This window comes from Coffea eugenioides, chromosome 4 (genome assembly GCF_003713205.1).
Source record: "Coffea eugenioides isolate CCC68of chromosome 4, Ceug_1.0, whole genome shotgun sequence".
Lineage (NCBI taxonomy): Eukaryota > Viridiplantae > Streptophyta > Magnoliopsida > Gentianales > Rubiaceae > Coffea > Coffea eugenioides.
Genome location: NC_040038.1, coordinates 31,977,893 through 31,995,120, shown reverse-complemented (window position 1 = coordinate 31,995,120; position 17,228 = coordinate 31,977,893). Strand labels below are relative to the sequence as shown.

Sequence of the window (17,228 nt, the reverse complement as noted above, 5' to 3'; positions counted from 1 at the left end):
CAGTTCCAAATATTAGAGATTTCTTAAAAGAAAATAAAAACAAATAATCTCAAAGATTTTTGAATCTTGCTTACCAGTTATTAGAAGAATACAACAAAAGGGATCCCCGAGTAAGACGATCATCAAGAATATGGAACTGAACCATTGATGAGAACCTTAAGCCCTTCAATTCCTTCCTCCTCAATTCTCGTCACCAGCTCATCAGTAGATTGTCCGCATCCATCCACTTCAATCACTTGCAAGGTGGGAATGTCTAGAAAAGCAGAAGGCACCTCCTTTAGCTGTTTACAGTTCCGCAATGCTAGGTGCTGCAGATTGGGAAGGTGATCACTGTAGGCATCCCACTGGACAATGTTTAGAGTATCTAATTTCAGGTACTTGAGCTCACGGTACTCATCTTCTTCCATTTCCCATACTTCCCCTTCGAAGGCTCTACAGAGTAGATTGAGAACCTCAAGATTTGGGAATCTTGCAATTGCTGAAATGTGATGCCATGGCAACCGAAAGCTTGACAAGGTGAACTTTTTCAGACTAGAGGGCAAGATAAATGGACTCACATTAGGTGGAGGGCCATAGTAAGAGATCTTCAGCGACTCCAGCTTAGTCAAAACATCCATAGCCGGAAAATGATCATTGTTTCCCAAACAACTATTTGGTTTCACAAACATGCATCCAAGTTTTCGGAGATTAGGGAACCTCCTCAATACTATTTCTGTTTCTTCCACATCAGAGAAACATGGCGATGAAAGTGTCACCAAGTCATACAACTGAGAAAGTTCCACAGGCTTGATACCTTCCAAAATAAATGTAGCATGATTATTGACATGAACATGTCGCAACCGTGCCATGTACCAAATACTATCAGGTAGTATAACTTTTCCCTTTAATCCCTTCACAATGATCGTTTCCAAGTTCCAGAGGTTCGACATTGATGATGGAACAGAATCTATATCTCCACTGACAGCTAAAAACCTCAAGTGTCTACTCCGGAGAAAAATGATGTGCCCATATTGATGCATTCCAAGTCCAGCACTCGAAGAAGTTTAAAGTTGTTAGAAATAAATGAAACGTCACAAGGACATCTGGGATATATATCATTAGTGGCAAAGAAAAGCAAAGAACGGACGTGAGCACCAGAAGGCCTTGACATGACAAAATGGTTCCGCTTTGTGAAAGCGCACAATCGATAATCATCATACCTAATGGAATCTAAATGATCAAAATAACCAAAATCAACACCATAATCTAAATCATCAAATGAAGCATGAGGTTTCTCAATACTTCATAATTATCCGGGAAAAGTTTTCCTCTTTCAATTTGGATTTGCACAAGTCACGTAGTATATCGTGGACATGACATGCTTTCACCCCGCCACTTGATCTTCTCTTTGCAACCATTACTAGGTTTCGACCAACCAGATCCATTAGGTATTCCTCTGCAGGATCTTCTAAGCTTTTTTGCTCACTTTTCTGTACAAACCCTTCACTAATCCATAACCATATTAGCTTTCAAACGAGAATATCTTTTTGTTCCCAGAAAATTCCAAAATACAAAAAGCATGGTCTTAAATGATCTGGCAAGTGCTTGTAGCTTAGTTCCACAATAACCTTGCACTGCATTTCTGGATTATCAAAAATATGCGAGCTCATACTTTCCGCAATTCGATGCCACCAATCTCGTGTTCTATCAGATCTTTCGAGGACACCAGCTATTGCAACAATTGCCAGGGGTAGTCCTCCACAACTTCTAGAAATTTGCATTCCAATTTCTGACAGTGCCGCTGGACAGTCTTGATCATGAAATATCTTGCTCTGTAGCAGATCCCAACTTTCACTATCGGAGAGTAGACGAAGAGAATGAGGCTTGCTATCTGGTTTAGCTTTTAGACCTACATCGTGAAGACGACTAGTTATTAAAATCCTACTCCCATTTCTGTCACTAGGTAAGGATTTTTCCAAGTCATGCCAAGTCCCAGTGTTCCACATATCCACATATCATCCACAACTATAAGATTCCTTTTCTGCTTCAGCTTTTGATACAACATTAACTCCAAATCTGCATTACCCATTTGAAGAGTATCGGCAGTAGGCTTAGAGATGCTGCTTAAAGTGTCAAGCAATAGATCTCGTTTGTTGTACACTTGTGATACATGACACCAGGCACAAACATGAAAGTTATACGAAATCTTAGGATCGTTGAACACTTCCTTTGCCATAGTTGTCTTGCCTATTCCTGGCATGCCAACAATAGCTACCAAATCTCTCTGCAAGGATCCCCATGTGAGTCTATCAAATATTGCTTGTTCTTGATCATGGAGTTCTACCACAATTTCATCAATTTGTGGGACACTAGATTGGGATATCTCACGTTGAGAGGCCTGGGTGACTTTCGGGACTATGATATCAGCGGCCTTCCTCTCATAAATTTCTCTACTCTGAATCTTAAGAAGTCCAGTATCTTCTAAGAGCTAGTCGAGATATGAGAAATGATACCACATACCCCCAACCACATTCAAGTCAATTACATATTCAATCTCATAAACCATATTGATAACACGTGCACCGAGATCTTGGACTTGTTGATTCTCAATGTCCTGCTCAACAACGTCCCTTAGGAAAGACCTAAAGAACTTTAGATCCCCAATGATTGTTTGAATCTGATGCTTCACAGGTGCAATTGATATCGGATTATACTTCAGCATATCCATTAGCTTTCTCAAGAGAAAATCAACGACTCCAGTAACATTAGTTTTGGGGAAATTATGCCGTGGGAACTGGTGATAAGTATCTCTGAGGTCTGCCTTCACATGCATAACTTCATCAAACAAATTACAAAGCAAATGATACATTTTGAAGTCCATCTCTTCTCTCATTCTACTGTCAAGAATTGGTTTGTAAAGCGATATTACCCTCTTAGACACTGAAAAAATCCTTGTGAAGACTAATTTGTCATTTGGTGTATTCTCCTCTAGCTGATGTGTGACTATAGTTCTCCAGAATCTTAGCGTCTGATGAATGGCTTTGACTTGATGTTTCACAAGGTCAAATAAACTTGCATTGCTACGCGGCAAGGCCACAATTGTCGATTCCGCCTTGAAAAGAAAAATCTTCGGAAGCAACATAAAAAACACATCACTGGCCTTGGACTTTGTGACTTCCTTGTCATGGAGAGAGTGATATAAAGATATTACCAGTCTGTTAACTTCCTCAAGAAATGTGAAGATTGGTTGTTCATCTTCTTCGTCCCTTACAGCTTGCGGCAGATCTTTGAAGTATGTTCTCAAGAAACTCAACCTCGCATCAAGGGCTCTATATTGGACAATCGCAAGGTTGAGATCAGGGCCACCGTTTAATTGCTCCACAAGGAAAACCTCTACCTTTATAAGCCAAACCTTTGCAAGCAATATCATAAGATCAGTTCCCATTTCTCGGTCCAACATACACTTCAAAACTACCCCATGCATAATAGCTACTTCAATCTCGGGCAATAGACATTCCACAGCCTCTTCAGACAATTGTCTTGTATTAGTGGTGACAATGGACACTAAGTAATTCAGCTCCTCATAAAGAACATGTAGATACTTGACAAAGCAAGATTCCAGATATGTGTTCCTTGTGCAATTGGTCTCACTCTTCATAGCGTTGAGGAACTGCAGATTCACCTTTAGAAAATCTCACGTAGTTAGATCTATCTTCTGTTGCAAATCAGAAATCTCTTTGCCATCTGGGAATCAATTTCTTCCCTGAACCAGCACAAACAAGACAGATGCGTTGTGTGGATTGCAACATCTCCAACAAATAAAGAGATCTTCTATTCTTGGATCCTGTTCTGGGAAACCGCGCACATCCTTGATGAAACATAAGAACTTTGATAAGTAGTCTTTGAAGGCTCCAAATTGTACCATCAGAGGATGACTATTAGCAAGTTTCTTACTCAAATCCAGCAGATTGTCAGATATGGATATGACAAACTTCTGCCATTGATTATAGTGATGTAAAGGAGAGACAGACAGAATTGAATGGCTTGATAGATAGCCATCCTGATCATAAGCTTCTCTGATTTCTGACTTGATATTCTTAATTTTCTCAAGAAAGTTGGAGAGTAAGGCAATCAACTTAGAGGGACGGAATAAAATATAATTCTTGTTAGATGCTCTTTCTAGGCCTCTCATCTCTAGTATTGCCGTTTCAATTCTCAAGTCAAGGGATTCCAAATTCTACACAACCTTAGAGGCATTAGTCCAGATTGTAACATAACGCAAAAAAGTAGTCAGAAATCTGAACTCCACTTCAAAATTATTGATCTTATTAACCATACAGGTGTGAACCCAAGGATGCAGTTGCAGTCGTGGTTTCAAACCAAAAAACTGCTGTGTTTTTGGCAAAAATGTTCCAGATACCTTCTTCGTCCAGAATTGAGTTTTATACTGTTCAAGCTGCTGCTTCAGGCCCTTCAGATAAAAATTAATACCAGAGATATACGGACGACTAAGAGCCATCAGCTTGGCTATATACTCTTAATAGCTGCTTTGAAATTCTTAGAAATGATCACTCACTCTCCCTCAGATTTCAAGGGAAAAACAATGCAGAATACAAGAGAAAGTCCTGATGCAATAGTATGTTCTGCAATTAGTGACTCACAGGTAGTAGTAGATTCCGTTTGTCCAAGGGACTCACGCAGCAGTTTTCTCCACAATAGGCGAAATGCCAGCCTTTTGTATTTTGTCAAGGAACATTAACAACAAACCAGCAAAATGCACACCGCGTTAATGCGTCATTTTCAAAATTTTCTTTAATACAAGTAGTTGGGTTTTCTGTCTTCGTGAATTTTGAAGGACGACTTATTCTTCTTCAGAAAACGAAAGATGGATTTGGGTTTTCAGTCGTCGTGAGTTTTGAAGGACGACTCATTCTTCTTGAGAAAACGAAAGATGGATTACCGCATATGCAGGTTATGCAGACTTGGCTTTAGCTTTGACGAGTTACCAGTACCACATGCAGGGTTTGCAGACTTTGTCTTAGCTGCGCAATTATCATACAGTAAAAGGCTAGCTTGCATTTCAAGACGAAAAAAACAGCCGATCCTTTGTCGTATTTTCTGTACCATTTCTATCTACAACGGATCCTCCGTCACATTATTTTGTGTTACTTTTTATTTCACATTTTATTATATTATTATTTTTTTATAAATATTATATTTTAAATATTTTTATTTTTTAAAAATTCAATAACTCTTAATTGAGTAAAAATAAATACAACAGTTTTAAAAAGTAATATATTGTGGAAAATAAAAAAAAATCCAGCAAAAAATTCTTAAAAAATCTCATTTTTTTATGTATTTTAATTTTTTGAATTTATTAAATTTTGTGCATTGCTCAGTTAATAGTTGTTGGATTTAAGGAAACAAAAAAAATTAAAATATAATATTTATGAAGAAAAAATAGTAATATGATAAAAGATGAGACAAAAAATAACACAAAAAATGAGATAGAAGATCCATTGCGACTAACACGGTCCAAATTCCAACATGTTTAATTGGGCGGAGCAAATACGTGGAGCGTGAATCCAGCAGAAATTGCCCCTGTTAGCTGCGCTCCTGCATGAAGCGGTACCTCTTGGAATCCAGCTCCTAATTGCTTTAGTTGTAAGTATTTCAAATGCGGATTTAATCCAGTTCCTGATAGTAGTAGTAATTGAAATGTTCTCGATCAAATTTTTTTTTAAATTTTTTGAAGGATTCTCAATCAAATTTCTAGATACAAATTTAATTTCAATTTGAAGACTTGTTTAGAATTAGTTATTTTTTAACGAAGAGCCCCAAAGAATACTTTTCTTTGGGAAGGGGGAACGAGACTGCAGGTTGTGTTGTTCCACTCTCATTTTTAATGAAATTTCAAAAGGAACCACAAATTTTGGATCCCACAGAAATGAAAAGCAAACAGAGAAATTAAATAAAGAAATTGACGAATCCAATCTGCATTTTGTGATTATCCGAAAGCCACTAGGGCAGTACTCAGTTTTTTTTTATTATTTTCTTTTCTTTTCTTTTTTTTAAACATTGATAAAAAGCTTCTTAGGAGATTATTATCTATTTCTTTAACGCATTGGTTTTGAAATTCTAGGCCCAAACAAATTTTAGATTGTACTAACTTTATTTGTAACCAGATAAAAGGATTCTATATCCAATCAACCAAATAAAAACCTGTATGGGAAAAAATAGGAGTTAAAGAGGGCTGAATATAAAATTACTTCGACATATCTCTATTGTCTATGGTCTAAATTCTTGTTTGATAACTCAATTTAATATTTAAAATTAATGAATTCAGATCTTAATATATTGAAATACGTTTGATAACAAAAAATTGGATATCTAAATTAATTAAATGACACTCAATTTCGTAAAACCTGTTTCAAAAAATAAGTGACAAACTGTTTACTCATCACTTAATGTGATATACATTCAAATGTATCAAGTTTAGAATTTAACAATTCAATAATTTAATGAATTTAAATTTCAAATTTCAAATTTCAGTTTTCAGACTTCAATTTTATCAAATGTATCCTAAATTTCTTCAAGCCAAAATGGAAATGTCCATTAAAAATAATAGTTTTGATAGTAGATTATTTGGGACAATTTTTTGAAAAAAAACTGTCACTTTTTTTTTATATGATGTATATGAAATAAAAATGTGACTGAAAATGGTTTGATGAAATAAGCAAATAAAATTTGACAAATAATCTACCATCCAAACAACAGCACTAGCGAACAATATGTTTTTTTTTTTTTTTTGCACTAAGTCGCCCCTGATTCTTGACGTATAAGCACCTCAATTTCTTGTATGTGGGCTAGCAACAGCTTACAAGTGAAAATCAGAAATCAAAGGGTGCATGTGTACAAGAATTGTCCACGATTAATTAGGAGCAGATCTACAGAACTCGGATAACGTTTACTGTTGAACATGGCAGGCCTTTATGACAATATAATTTTACTGGAACAAGAACCATGTAACTACAACACTTGAAGTTAAAAAAATGATAATCGTTAAAAATCTTGACTAAGGATACATAATTAGAAAAAAAATGGAAATTTGGAGAAATATTATGACAATAATAAAGCAGAGCAAAGCTGATCAAATCTTCTAATTGTAACATTAACAGTGACTCGTGGTATATTTCAAGCCGCCAGTTGAGATAAATGTATACCTGGAAAGAATCTCTGAAACTCTGAGAATCTTTAAAGGCCTAGAGAAACAAATATACAAGGTCAATATGGAAATCCCATTTGCAACGAGCTTGGCTCAAGGAGAGATGATTGAAGCGGCTCGTTTTGTCTTGTAAAGAAAAATTCCCCAAATCCTTTCCTTTCAACAGTTTCAAACATTCTAAGTCAGACTTTTTTTTTTAATATGCAACTGAAAAGAAGTATTGGCAACAACTTAACGTTCCATTGTTGTCCAACCGGAAACTGTCTGCAAGCTCCATTTTTCACTTCAAAGATGAACTCCAATATCTCTATCATAAGGTCTGTTCCTTTCAGAAGCATGATTAAAGTATTTATACAGAGTATTTAAAGTAGTTGAGAGCTTAAAAAAGCATCCTGTTAGAACAAGTTGCTTTACGTACATCAGTTTGTGATTATAAACAATTAAAACCCAATAATATCCTTAATTTGTTCAAATATCTTTTGGATTGTTTTTCTCATCACTGGTATGAAACTTAATCGATCTATCTAGTCAAATTTAGTCATAGAGGGCACGAGTTGCGTTTCAACACCTATAGGAACTAATCAGCATTCCTTATCCTTATTCATGTTGAAAAATCAGTAACATCAAAAGATTTGGTTCGAACTTACAAGAAATACTATACTCACGTGCACTCTCGTTCTATGAGCTAGTAACCAAAGCAATACAGAAACTACTGATTACAAGATATACTGCTGCTAATAGTTAGAAGGAAATATATGTTGGCTGAAGTGTTAGAAAGAAAAGAGAAATATGCAAAAACAAGAAGAAAAAGCAAAAGAGCATAATGCACTGTTACTTTTTACAACAGATATATAAGTAACAATAGCTAAAACGAATGGAGAACTGCAGCAGTAAATCCCGAGACGTTATACATGGTATGCAACGTAGCTAACCTTCCAATAACTTACTGCATTAGCCAAAAACTGTCAAGTGATCATTCGTGAACGGTAGAATTTTCACTTAAGCAGGCTGGTTTCATTGCATGGAGACCAAATCAGTACAAGAATAGCAATTAGTACCAAATAAACCATTACAACAGTAATCAGAAAACTAAAATTTGAAATACTATTTAACAGTTGACAAAGAATCAAAAATTCAAAGCAAGCAAAACTTAGGCAAAAGTAGAATAAACTACATCAATGTACACATTGTTATTATACCATGGGAACAAGAAAAGTAAATCTGGAACATAATTTCACACCAATCTGCTAATGAAATTCAGAATTAAAAAGACTTTTTGACTCCAAACAGTTCAAAAGCCTCAATCGTAAAGTGTACATAGTCAGCATGGCAATTGCATCAATCAAGGATAAGAGTTTCAAGAAATGCTTGCTCAAATTTGTTCTCTTTCAGAAGCTTCTAATATTGCTGCCAACTCCCTTTCAACAGCCAGCAATGCAAACATATACATGCATTGCCAACTGTCTGCTAGCAAAAATACATGTCACTTGAGGCTATTCTTATTGCTGAAGGCACAAAATTTAGTGAGGAATGGACTATAACAAACTTTTAAAGAATGAGGTTCACATTTTCAACAGGACATCAGCACGTGAGAGAAAGACAGGCAGACAGAGGAAAGAGGAAACCGCTCAACCCTTCACTCCATTGATGAAGTTTTCAACTTCTGAATCATGAATAATGGGGCATGTAGGTCATACAATGATCATTCCCATGTTGTCTCAGCAGACTAATTCCGATTAAAATCAAACAATGAAAATCCAGAAACTACTTCTAAAGGAGAAAATACATTATAATCCAAAGGTTTGGGAAGCTACTAATGCTAACCATATTGGCACACGATTCCCTATTGCTCCTCCATTATAGAAGCGCGGATGCATAACCAGCTTTCCTCAGCCTCCTAACTTTGTCTAATCCCTTAGTTATGCAAAGTGCATAAGCCTAGGCAGAGTAGGGAAACTCGTTGTAGTAGATTGTGAGCAGCAATGTGTTATTGCAGTTGCTTCAGTTCACAATTAGACCTCAGAAAACTCTCACCACTTCCCAATATCTATTGGACAGTTGAAAGCCACAAACACGCAAGACTATTTAATGACGTTAGCAGGCAGCCTGAATGTGGAAACATCAAGTAAGCTACATTTAACATTATTTTGAATTCCAGCAGTGTATAGCCTGAATATGTTCGTTTTAGCTGATCATGGGTCCTTAAACAGTAGAGCAAGTGTGCACATCAAGTACAACAGTGAGACTTAATGTGAGTGACATTGCCAGAGAATGGTGTCTTTCTCACTGTATACATCGTCACAAAGTCTTCCTTTGGACGATACAAGCTTATAACATTACCTAGTAAAAGTTCTATTATGTTCCACGGAGTCGAGATGTTTTGGCCGTGTATTGCACTACGATAAGCTCCTTGTTCATTTAATTTATGAATTTAGAATTTCTAAGATATCCAAATTTTCTAATAAGACGGATAGAACATCCACATTACACAAAAAAGGGATTCATCTGCCTGGAACCCATAAGGTTTTTCCAAACCAATAACGTCCGTGAAAGATAAAGGTCTACTGCCATAATCTGCCCATTTTTGCTAGTTCAAAATAACCAAAGGAATAAAGGAATGAGGCCATAAAACCAAGCACAGACGCGTATCCAGCTTTCCCAACTCTCTGTCTAAGCCAGCCAAACCTAACACCAATGGCCCCTCCATACAAAACAACATCAATCTGAGAATGGCTACTCCATAGAGAAATACTCAATCTTAAATTAACACGGTATCATCTTCACTAAAATTCAATAGAGATTTTAATCAAAAAATCAACTAGCAGATTAAATGGAGTTTACAACAAAACTCACCACTGATATAAAGACGATAAATTTGTTTCTACCGAGAAGCTTTCTTAATGCCCATCAAACCCCGCGAAGCCAATTCGTCGAAACAAATACGAGATATCCGAAAGAACTGATAAACTGCGCCTTGGCGACCGGTGAGAATACAACGATGTAATGAAATGCAGAAGTTGGACTGAAGCTGAAGATATGCGCTAGGAAGAAGAAATGAAGAAGGCGTGGAATCCAGTAACTAAAGGTGTGATCAAGAGGAAGAGCTTCAGCAAAGGCGCATATGCTAAACCACGCCTTTGCTGGGTTTCATCTATTCCAACAGAAAGCCAAGAAGCGCAGCAACTTGCAGCTGCAATTAGGACACGTGTTTGATTCTTATTGGTGTAGTTAGGAGTCTGTTAGAGATTGATAACTTTATAAGCAGGCTTGTCTGCTTAATCGATTCTCAGCTTTTGAATCAATTTTGTCCAGATTAGTTGTAATAGCTTGAGGAGCAATCCTCATAATTTCCCTCCCAAATTTTCCTTCTGATCTTACACCTTCTTAGCTAAATTCATTACCTCTGTTTCTTGTAATTTGTTTCAGATTCATTAATGAAATTGAGCTCAATACAATCACTATTCCATTGATCAACCATTGAACTTTACAATCAAGTTTGCTTCCTTTTACATTTTCTGCACTTTGGCTTCTGTACCATAACAGTGGTATCAGAACTAGCTACGAGCCATTGGGAAAATGACTAAAAACCAAGACGAGATGAGAAAGGAGATAACTGAACTAGGAAGTGTGGTTAGAACTTTTGCTAACAGAAGTGATGGACTGGAGCAAGCTGTGAGGATCATGAAGCATAGACAGGAGAGCACTCAAAAACCTGGATCAGAAATATGAAGGCATGATGAACATGATGGCACAAATGTTAGTGAAATTAAACGGCAAGAGGAAGGATATAGAGGGCAGTAGCTCAGAGTCAGAATCAGGACATCAGGAAGGAGGCAGGAAAAAGGAGATGCAAAAAGGAGTTCTGGATAGATCTGAGCCCAAGGAAAGCAGAACAATCACCAGGCTACCCAAGGTGGATCTGCCACCATTCGCAGGGGAGAACCCAAGGGAGTGGATCAGGAAGGCCAACAAGTATTTCAAGATCAATGGAGTAGAGGAGGAAATGAAGTCTGATGTTGCAGAACTCTATTTCAGGGATAAGGCAGATATATGGTTTCATGGTGTGTTCAATGGTAGGGAGGTTGTTCCATGGGAAGAGCTCTGCAATGCACTATATGAGAGATTTGGAGACGGTTCCCCTGAGGAGGCTATAGAGGAATTCAACAAATTGATGCAGACAGGTTCAGTAGCTAACTACTTGGAGAAATTTGAAATGTTCAAAGCCCTAATAATGCCGTCCCTTCCTCATCAGCGAGACTGTTATTACAAAACATGCTTCCTAAGTGGATTAAAAGAAAAAATAGTAACTATGGTGAAATTAGCCAAACCTAAAACACTTGCAGATGCTATAAAGGTTGCCAAACTGCAGGAGAGGAACCTGAGAGCCTTGCAGAAAATCCACAAAACCCCTTCCTATAGCCCCAATTACCAGAAACCTCTGCTTAAAATCCCAAACTACTCCAAATTTCCTGACAAAACCCCAAGCTATCCCAAATTACCTGATAAACAGATCCCCAAAACCTACAATAACCACCCCAATACTCAGAACCAATTCAAAAAACTCACCCCAGCAAAGCTCAACCATAGGAGGGAGAAGGGACTTTGCTTCAAATGTGCTGAGCTATATACTATAAGACATGTATGTAAACAATCACATTTAAACCTATTGATTATGGAGGAGGAGGGGATACCAGTTACTGAAGAAGAGGGGGAGAAGAAGGATGAGACTGATGTATTCTGTGACTATATTGGAGGAGAATTAGAAAATGAACACAGAAGTTTCCATCCATGCCTTGGCAGGGGGAAGTGAGCACAAAACCATCAGGATAAAGGGGATGATTAAAGGGAAGACCATTATTGCCCTGGTTGACAATGGTAGTACACATTGTTTCATTGATGAACAATTGACTAGGAACTTGAAGCTGGGAACCAAAGGAGAGGCTCTGTCAGTTAGAGTGGCCAATGGAGAAAGACTACAGTCTAGGAACATCACCAAGCCTGTGACATGGAAAATGCAGGGATATGAGTTCCAGCATCATTTCAATACCCTAAGGTTGGGGGGGTGCGATATTATACTAGGAGTTGATTGGTTAGCTAGGTACAGTCCAATGGAGTTTGACTTTAGAAGACTAAGTATGAAGTTCAGAAAGGGTAAGCAGCAGGTTGAGCTAAAGGGGGAGGACAATTCAGTACAGTTGAAGCTAATAAGGGAAAGTAGATTATACAAGTGGACCAGGAAACAAGCATATGGAATTCTGGCACAGGTGAGTGCAGTAGAGGACAAGGAGCCAGACCAAGAGCCAACACCACCAGAAATGGAGAAGTTACTGCAAAGGTTTGAGGATGTATTTCAGGGACCTCAAGGACTACCTCCTGAGAGGATCCAGGATCACTACATCACTCTCAAAGAGGGGGCAAAGCCATTCCAAATAAGGCCCTATAGGTGTCCTTACATCCAGAAGTCTGAGATTGAGAAACTAGTACAAGAGATGCTGCAAACTGGGATCATTCAGTTGAGTAGCAGCCCTTTTGCTTCACCAGTACTTCTAGTCAAGAAGAAGGATGGCTCATGGAGATTTTGTGTGGATTATAGCAACTGAATGATCTCACAGTCAAGAATAAGTTCCCTATGCCCCTTATTGATGAGCTACTGGATGAACTGCATGAATCCAAATACTACTCTAAAATTGACCTCAGAGTAGGGTACTTCCAAATAAGAGTACGTGAAGAAGAAATTCCCAAAACAACCTTCAGAACACATCAAGGGCTATATGAATTTAAGGTCATGCCATTTGGGCTGACCAATGCACCCGCAACCTTTCAAGGCCTGATGAATCAGGTAATTTAGAAACAACTAAGGAAGCATGTATTGGTATTTTTTGATGATATACTAATCTACAGTCCTACTCTAGAAGAACATACCAATCATGTTACTGAAGTCCTGGAGATTCTGAGGCCACACCAGCTATATGCAAAAGAGAGTAAGTGCTCATTTGCCCAGAAGCAAGTGGAATATCTAGGCCATATCATTTCAGCAGAAGGAGTAAGAGTTGACCCCAAGAAAATTGACAGCATGATGCAGTGGCCAAGACCAGGGAACACTAGGCAGCTGAAGGGATTTCTTGGTCTGACTGGTTACTACAGGAAGTTTGTCAAGGGATATGGTGCTATTGCAAAGCCTTTAACTACCCACCTCAAGAAGGATGGCTACAGCTGGAGAGAGGAGGCTGAAGATGCTTTTTAGAAGCTGAAGTTAGCTATGTGAAGTACCCCTGTACTTGCTCTTCCAGACTTCTCCTAGTCCTTTGTGATAGAGACAGATGCTTGCTATGGAGGAATAGGAGCTGTTCTGATGCAGAATAAGAGACCATTGGCTTTCCTCAGTCAAAGCTTGGGACAGAAGAATTTGGGAATGTTAATTTATGAAAAGGAGTTGCCGGCCTTAGTCACAGCAGTCACTAAGTGGAGGCATTACTTGGAGGGGCACCATTTCATCATCAACACTGACCACCAAAGTTTGAAATAGCTATTGGAATAGAGGATCACCACCCCCTCCAACAGAAGTGGCTGACTAAACTGATGGGACTGAGCTATGAGATATGCTAAAAAAGGGAAAGGAAAATGTAGTAGTTGATGCACTCTCCAAAAAGGGGAAGGAGGGAGCTGAGTGTGCAGCAACTACCACAGTCATACCAGAATGGATGAAAGAGGTAATGGAAAGTTACATTGGTGATACCTAGGCTCAAGATCTCATCAGGGGCATCTTAGCATTTCCAGAGCAGGATTCGGACTACAGCTATCAGAGTGGAATTCTAAGATATAAGGGAAGAGTTGTCGTAGGACAGGAGGGAGAAATAAGGAAGAAACTTATTTCTGCCCTTCATGACTCTCAGCTAAGGGGACATTCAGGCATACAGGCCAGTTGGATAAGAGCCAAACAGCTATTCCATTGGCTAGGCATGTTCAAGGAGATCAAGGCAACAATATTACAGTGTGATACTTGCAGGAAATGTAAGGATGAACGTGTGGCTTATCCAGGTCTGCTCCAACCCCTCCCAATCCCACAGCACTCTTAGAGTCATGTCACCATGGATTTCATAGAGGGACTACCCAAATCAGAAGCAAAGGACACTATCCTGGTTGTAGTAGACAGGTTTACTAAGTATGCTCACTTCATGAGCTTATCCCACCCTTTTGATGCCCCTAAAGTAGCTAGAATTTTCCTGGATCATGTCAGTAAGCTACATGGCATTCCACAAAGTATGATCTCAGACAGGGATAAGGTCTTTATTAGCCAATTTTGGACTGAGCTATTCACACTACTGGGAGCAGGATTGAGCCTAAGTACAGCTTACCACCCCCAAACAGATGGCCAAATAGAAAGGGTAAATCAAGTATTGGAAATGTATCTCAGATGTATGACTCACCTGGAACCAAAGAGATGGAACTCCTAGTTATCTTTGGCTGAATGGTGGCATAATACCACTTTCCACACTGCTGTACAGATGAGCCCCTTTGAGGCTTTGTATGGGACCAAGCCTCTCTAGCTAGCGCTTGGACCATATATGCAAACTAATGTGGCAACAGTGGAGGATTACATGAGAGACAGGAAGAGAATGGACGAACTATTACAAAACAACCTAAAAGCTGCTCAGGAAAGGATGAAGAAGTATGCTGGTGATCACATGAGTGAAAGGGAGTTCCAGGTTGGAGATTGGGTATATTTGAGGTTGCAACCTTACAGACAATCATGTGTGATGATCAGGAACAACACCAAATTATCTGCTAAGTACTTTGGGCCCTACAGTATAGAGGAAAAAATTGGAAAGGTGGCCTGCGGGCTCAGGCTACCTGCTACATCAAGGATCCATCCTGTGTTTCATGTGTCTCTACTGAAAAAAAAAAAGCTAGGGCACCAGATCACACCTATCCTACAACTACCAGACACTGATGAAAAGGGGCATATTAGAGTAGAGCCTATGGCACTATTAAGCAGGAGAATGATCAAGAGGAAGAATGCAGCTGTGACTCAATGGCTTATTCAGTGGTGGGGTGCTGAACGTGCAGAAGCAACTTGGGAAGATGCTGAGTAGATAAGGGAGAAGTTTTCTCAATTCCGACCTTGAGGACAAAGGTCTTACGAGGGGGAGGTATTGTAATGAAAAGCAGAAGTTGGACTGAAGCTGAAGATATGCGCTAGGAAGAAGAAAGGAAGAAGGCATGGAATCCAGTAACTGAAGGCGTGATCAAGAGGAAGAGCTTCAGCAAAGGCACGTATGCTCAACCACGCCTTTGCTGGGTTTCATCTATTCCAACAGAAACCCAAGAAGCACGGCAACTTGCAGCTGAAATTAGGACACGTGTTTGATTCTTATTGGTGTAGTTAGGAGTCTGTTAGAGACTGATAACTTTATAAGCAGGCCTGTCTGCTTAATTGATTCTTAGCTTTTGAATCAATTTTGTCCAGATTAGTTGTAATAGCTTGGGAGCGATCCTCATAATTTCCCTCCTAAATTTTCCTTCTGATCTTACACCTTCTTAGCTAAATTCATTACTTCTATTTCTTGTAATTTGTTTCAGATTCATTAATGAAATTGAGCTCAATACAATCACTGTTCCATTGATCAACTACTGAACCTTACAATCAAGTTTGCTTCCTTTTACATTTTCTGCACTTTGGCTTCTGTACCATAACAAACGATTTCGAATTCGGGTAAAGTCGCCGTTTCTTGGCAACTTGGCCAGCTTATAGCGGTGCTTTCTCCTTCAGCTCATTCGGACGTTTAGGATCTTTAACGAGGGCTTTGTAAAGAGCTTTCGCTTCACTTCGAATGTCCCAACCATTAACCGGCAGTTATTAATTTTCATACACCGCTTCTCCCTTGCCAAAGCATTGAAATTCCTTGCCATTGGTATCTGTTGGGAGAATGGCGAAGAAAATGAACCAGCCCCCGTCATTGTGGTTTTTAGTCTAGCCAACTCTTGGCATAAAGCTGCCCCGATCAACATTTCTCTGAGAACGAGAATGACCCACCTGCCGGCCGACGTCCAAAAGCAAGAAAAAAAAATCATTTTCCTGCTTTATTTTTCACAGGCGGTTTTGGGTTTTGGGCTCAATAATAAGCTTAGGCTTATTTCAGTGGGTTATCTATGCTGAAGACCCAGAATTATGCTTTTAAATTCAACCATTATAGTTCCGACTATGGGAAAATTACTATCGGGTAAGTCTTTTGAAGTTGGGGGGACAAAATGCTAAATACTTCATCGATTCTATTTATTACGTAATTATTCCTATCATACCTTTTGCCCTTTTTTGCCTCCCACCCCTCCCATACCATTCCTAACACCATATTATACCCTTATAATACATATTGGCATGTACCTTAAAAAATATTCTTGAAAATACTTGTACTTTTCACATAATCTTATAAAATGCGTAATAAACTTTTGCATATTGTACTTCTTGAATTATATTTTAATTTTTGGGAAAGTTTCTTCATATGTGCATGTAATAATAAAGACATATTCGCCACTTATACGTAAAACAGCACCTATGTATCTCATCACTTTATAGATTTATATATATGTATCTCACGCTAAGTATTCCAACTCTAGTTGAGTCAAGGGATTTTATAGCTCTCCCTAGTTAACTCTCTCCAATCAATAATTGAATGCTTACCCTACCAATAAAGAACACTTACAAGTGAGGCCTACTTCTCTAAAGTTTTACTCCTCCTCAATGTGAAACTTCACAAATCCAAGAACTTTTCCCACATCTATACAATATTCAAAATATTTTTCTATCCAAAAAGCACTATTAAAAGCTTATATCTCATATAGACAAAAGTCCCTTTTCTTTTCAAACTTGGAGGTATTAATAAGTAGTGAAATTTTGCTCCAAAAGTCACTTCAATGGTTAAAAAGACTAACTATTAAAAACTAGCCGTTGAACTTGTCGAACATCTGATTCAAATGCTCTGCATCCGAACCATCATCTAATCCTACTTTGTAGTTTCTTTGTTGA

The 17,228-nt window shown here is 38.4% G+C and overlaps 1 protein-coding gene across 1 annotated transcript; it reads left to right on the top strand.

Annotated features, from left to right (window-relative positions):
- Positions 1–12,833: 12,833 nt before the first annotated feature.
- On the top strand, positions 12,834–13,448 carry LOC113769244 (uncharacterized mitochondrial protein AtMg00860-like). The gene is made up of 2 exons (XM_027313709.1): positions 12,834–12,907; positions 13,106–13,448. Exons 1-2 carry the CDS (start codon positions 12,834–12,836, stop codon positions 13,446–13,448), a joined length of 417 nt encoding a protein of 138 aa, XP_027169510.1.
- The last annotated feature ends 3,780 nt before the right edge of the window (positions 13,449–17,228 follow it).

Bases quoted from the DNA above. Each gene is read 5' to 3' on its own strand.
- LOC113769244 (XM_027313709.1), top strand. From the start codon at position 12,834: ATGCCCCTTATTGATGAGCTACTGGATGAACTGCATGAATCCAAATAC. The intron at 12,908-13,105 runs GTACTTCCAAAT...ACTAATCTACAG, and splicing joins AAAATTGACCTCAGAGTAGG to TCCTACTCTAGAAGAACATA.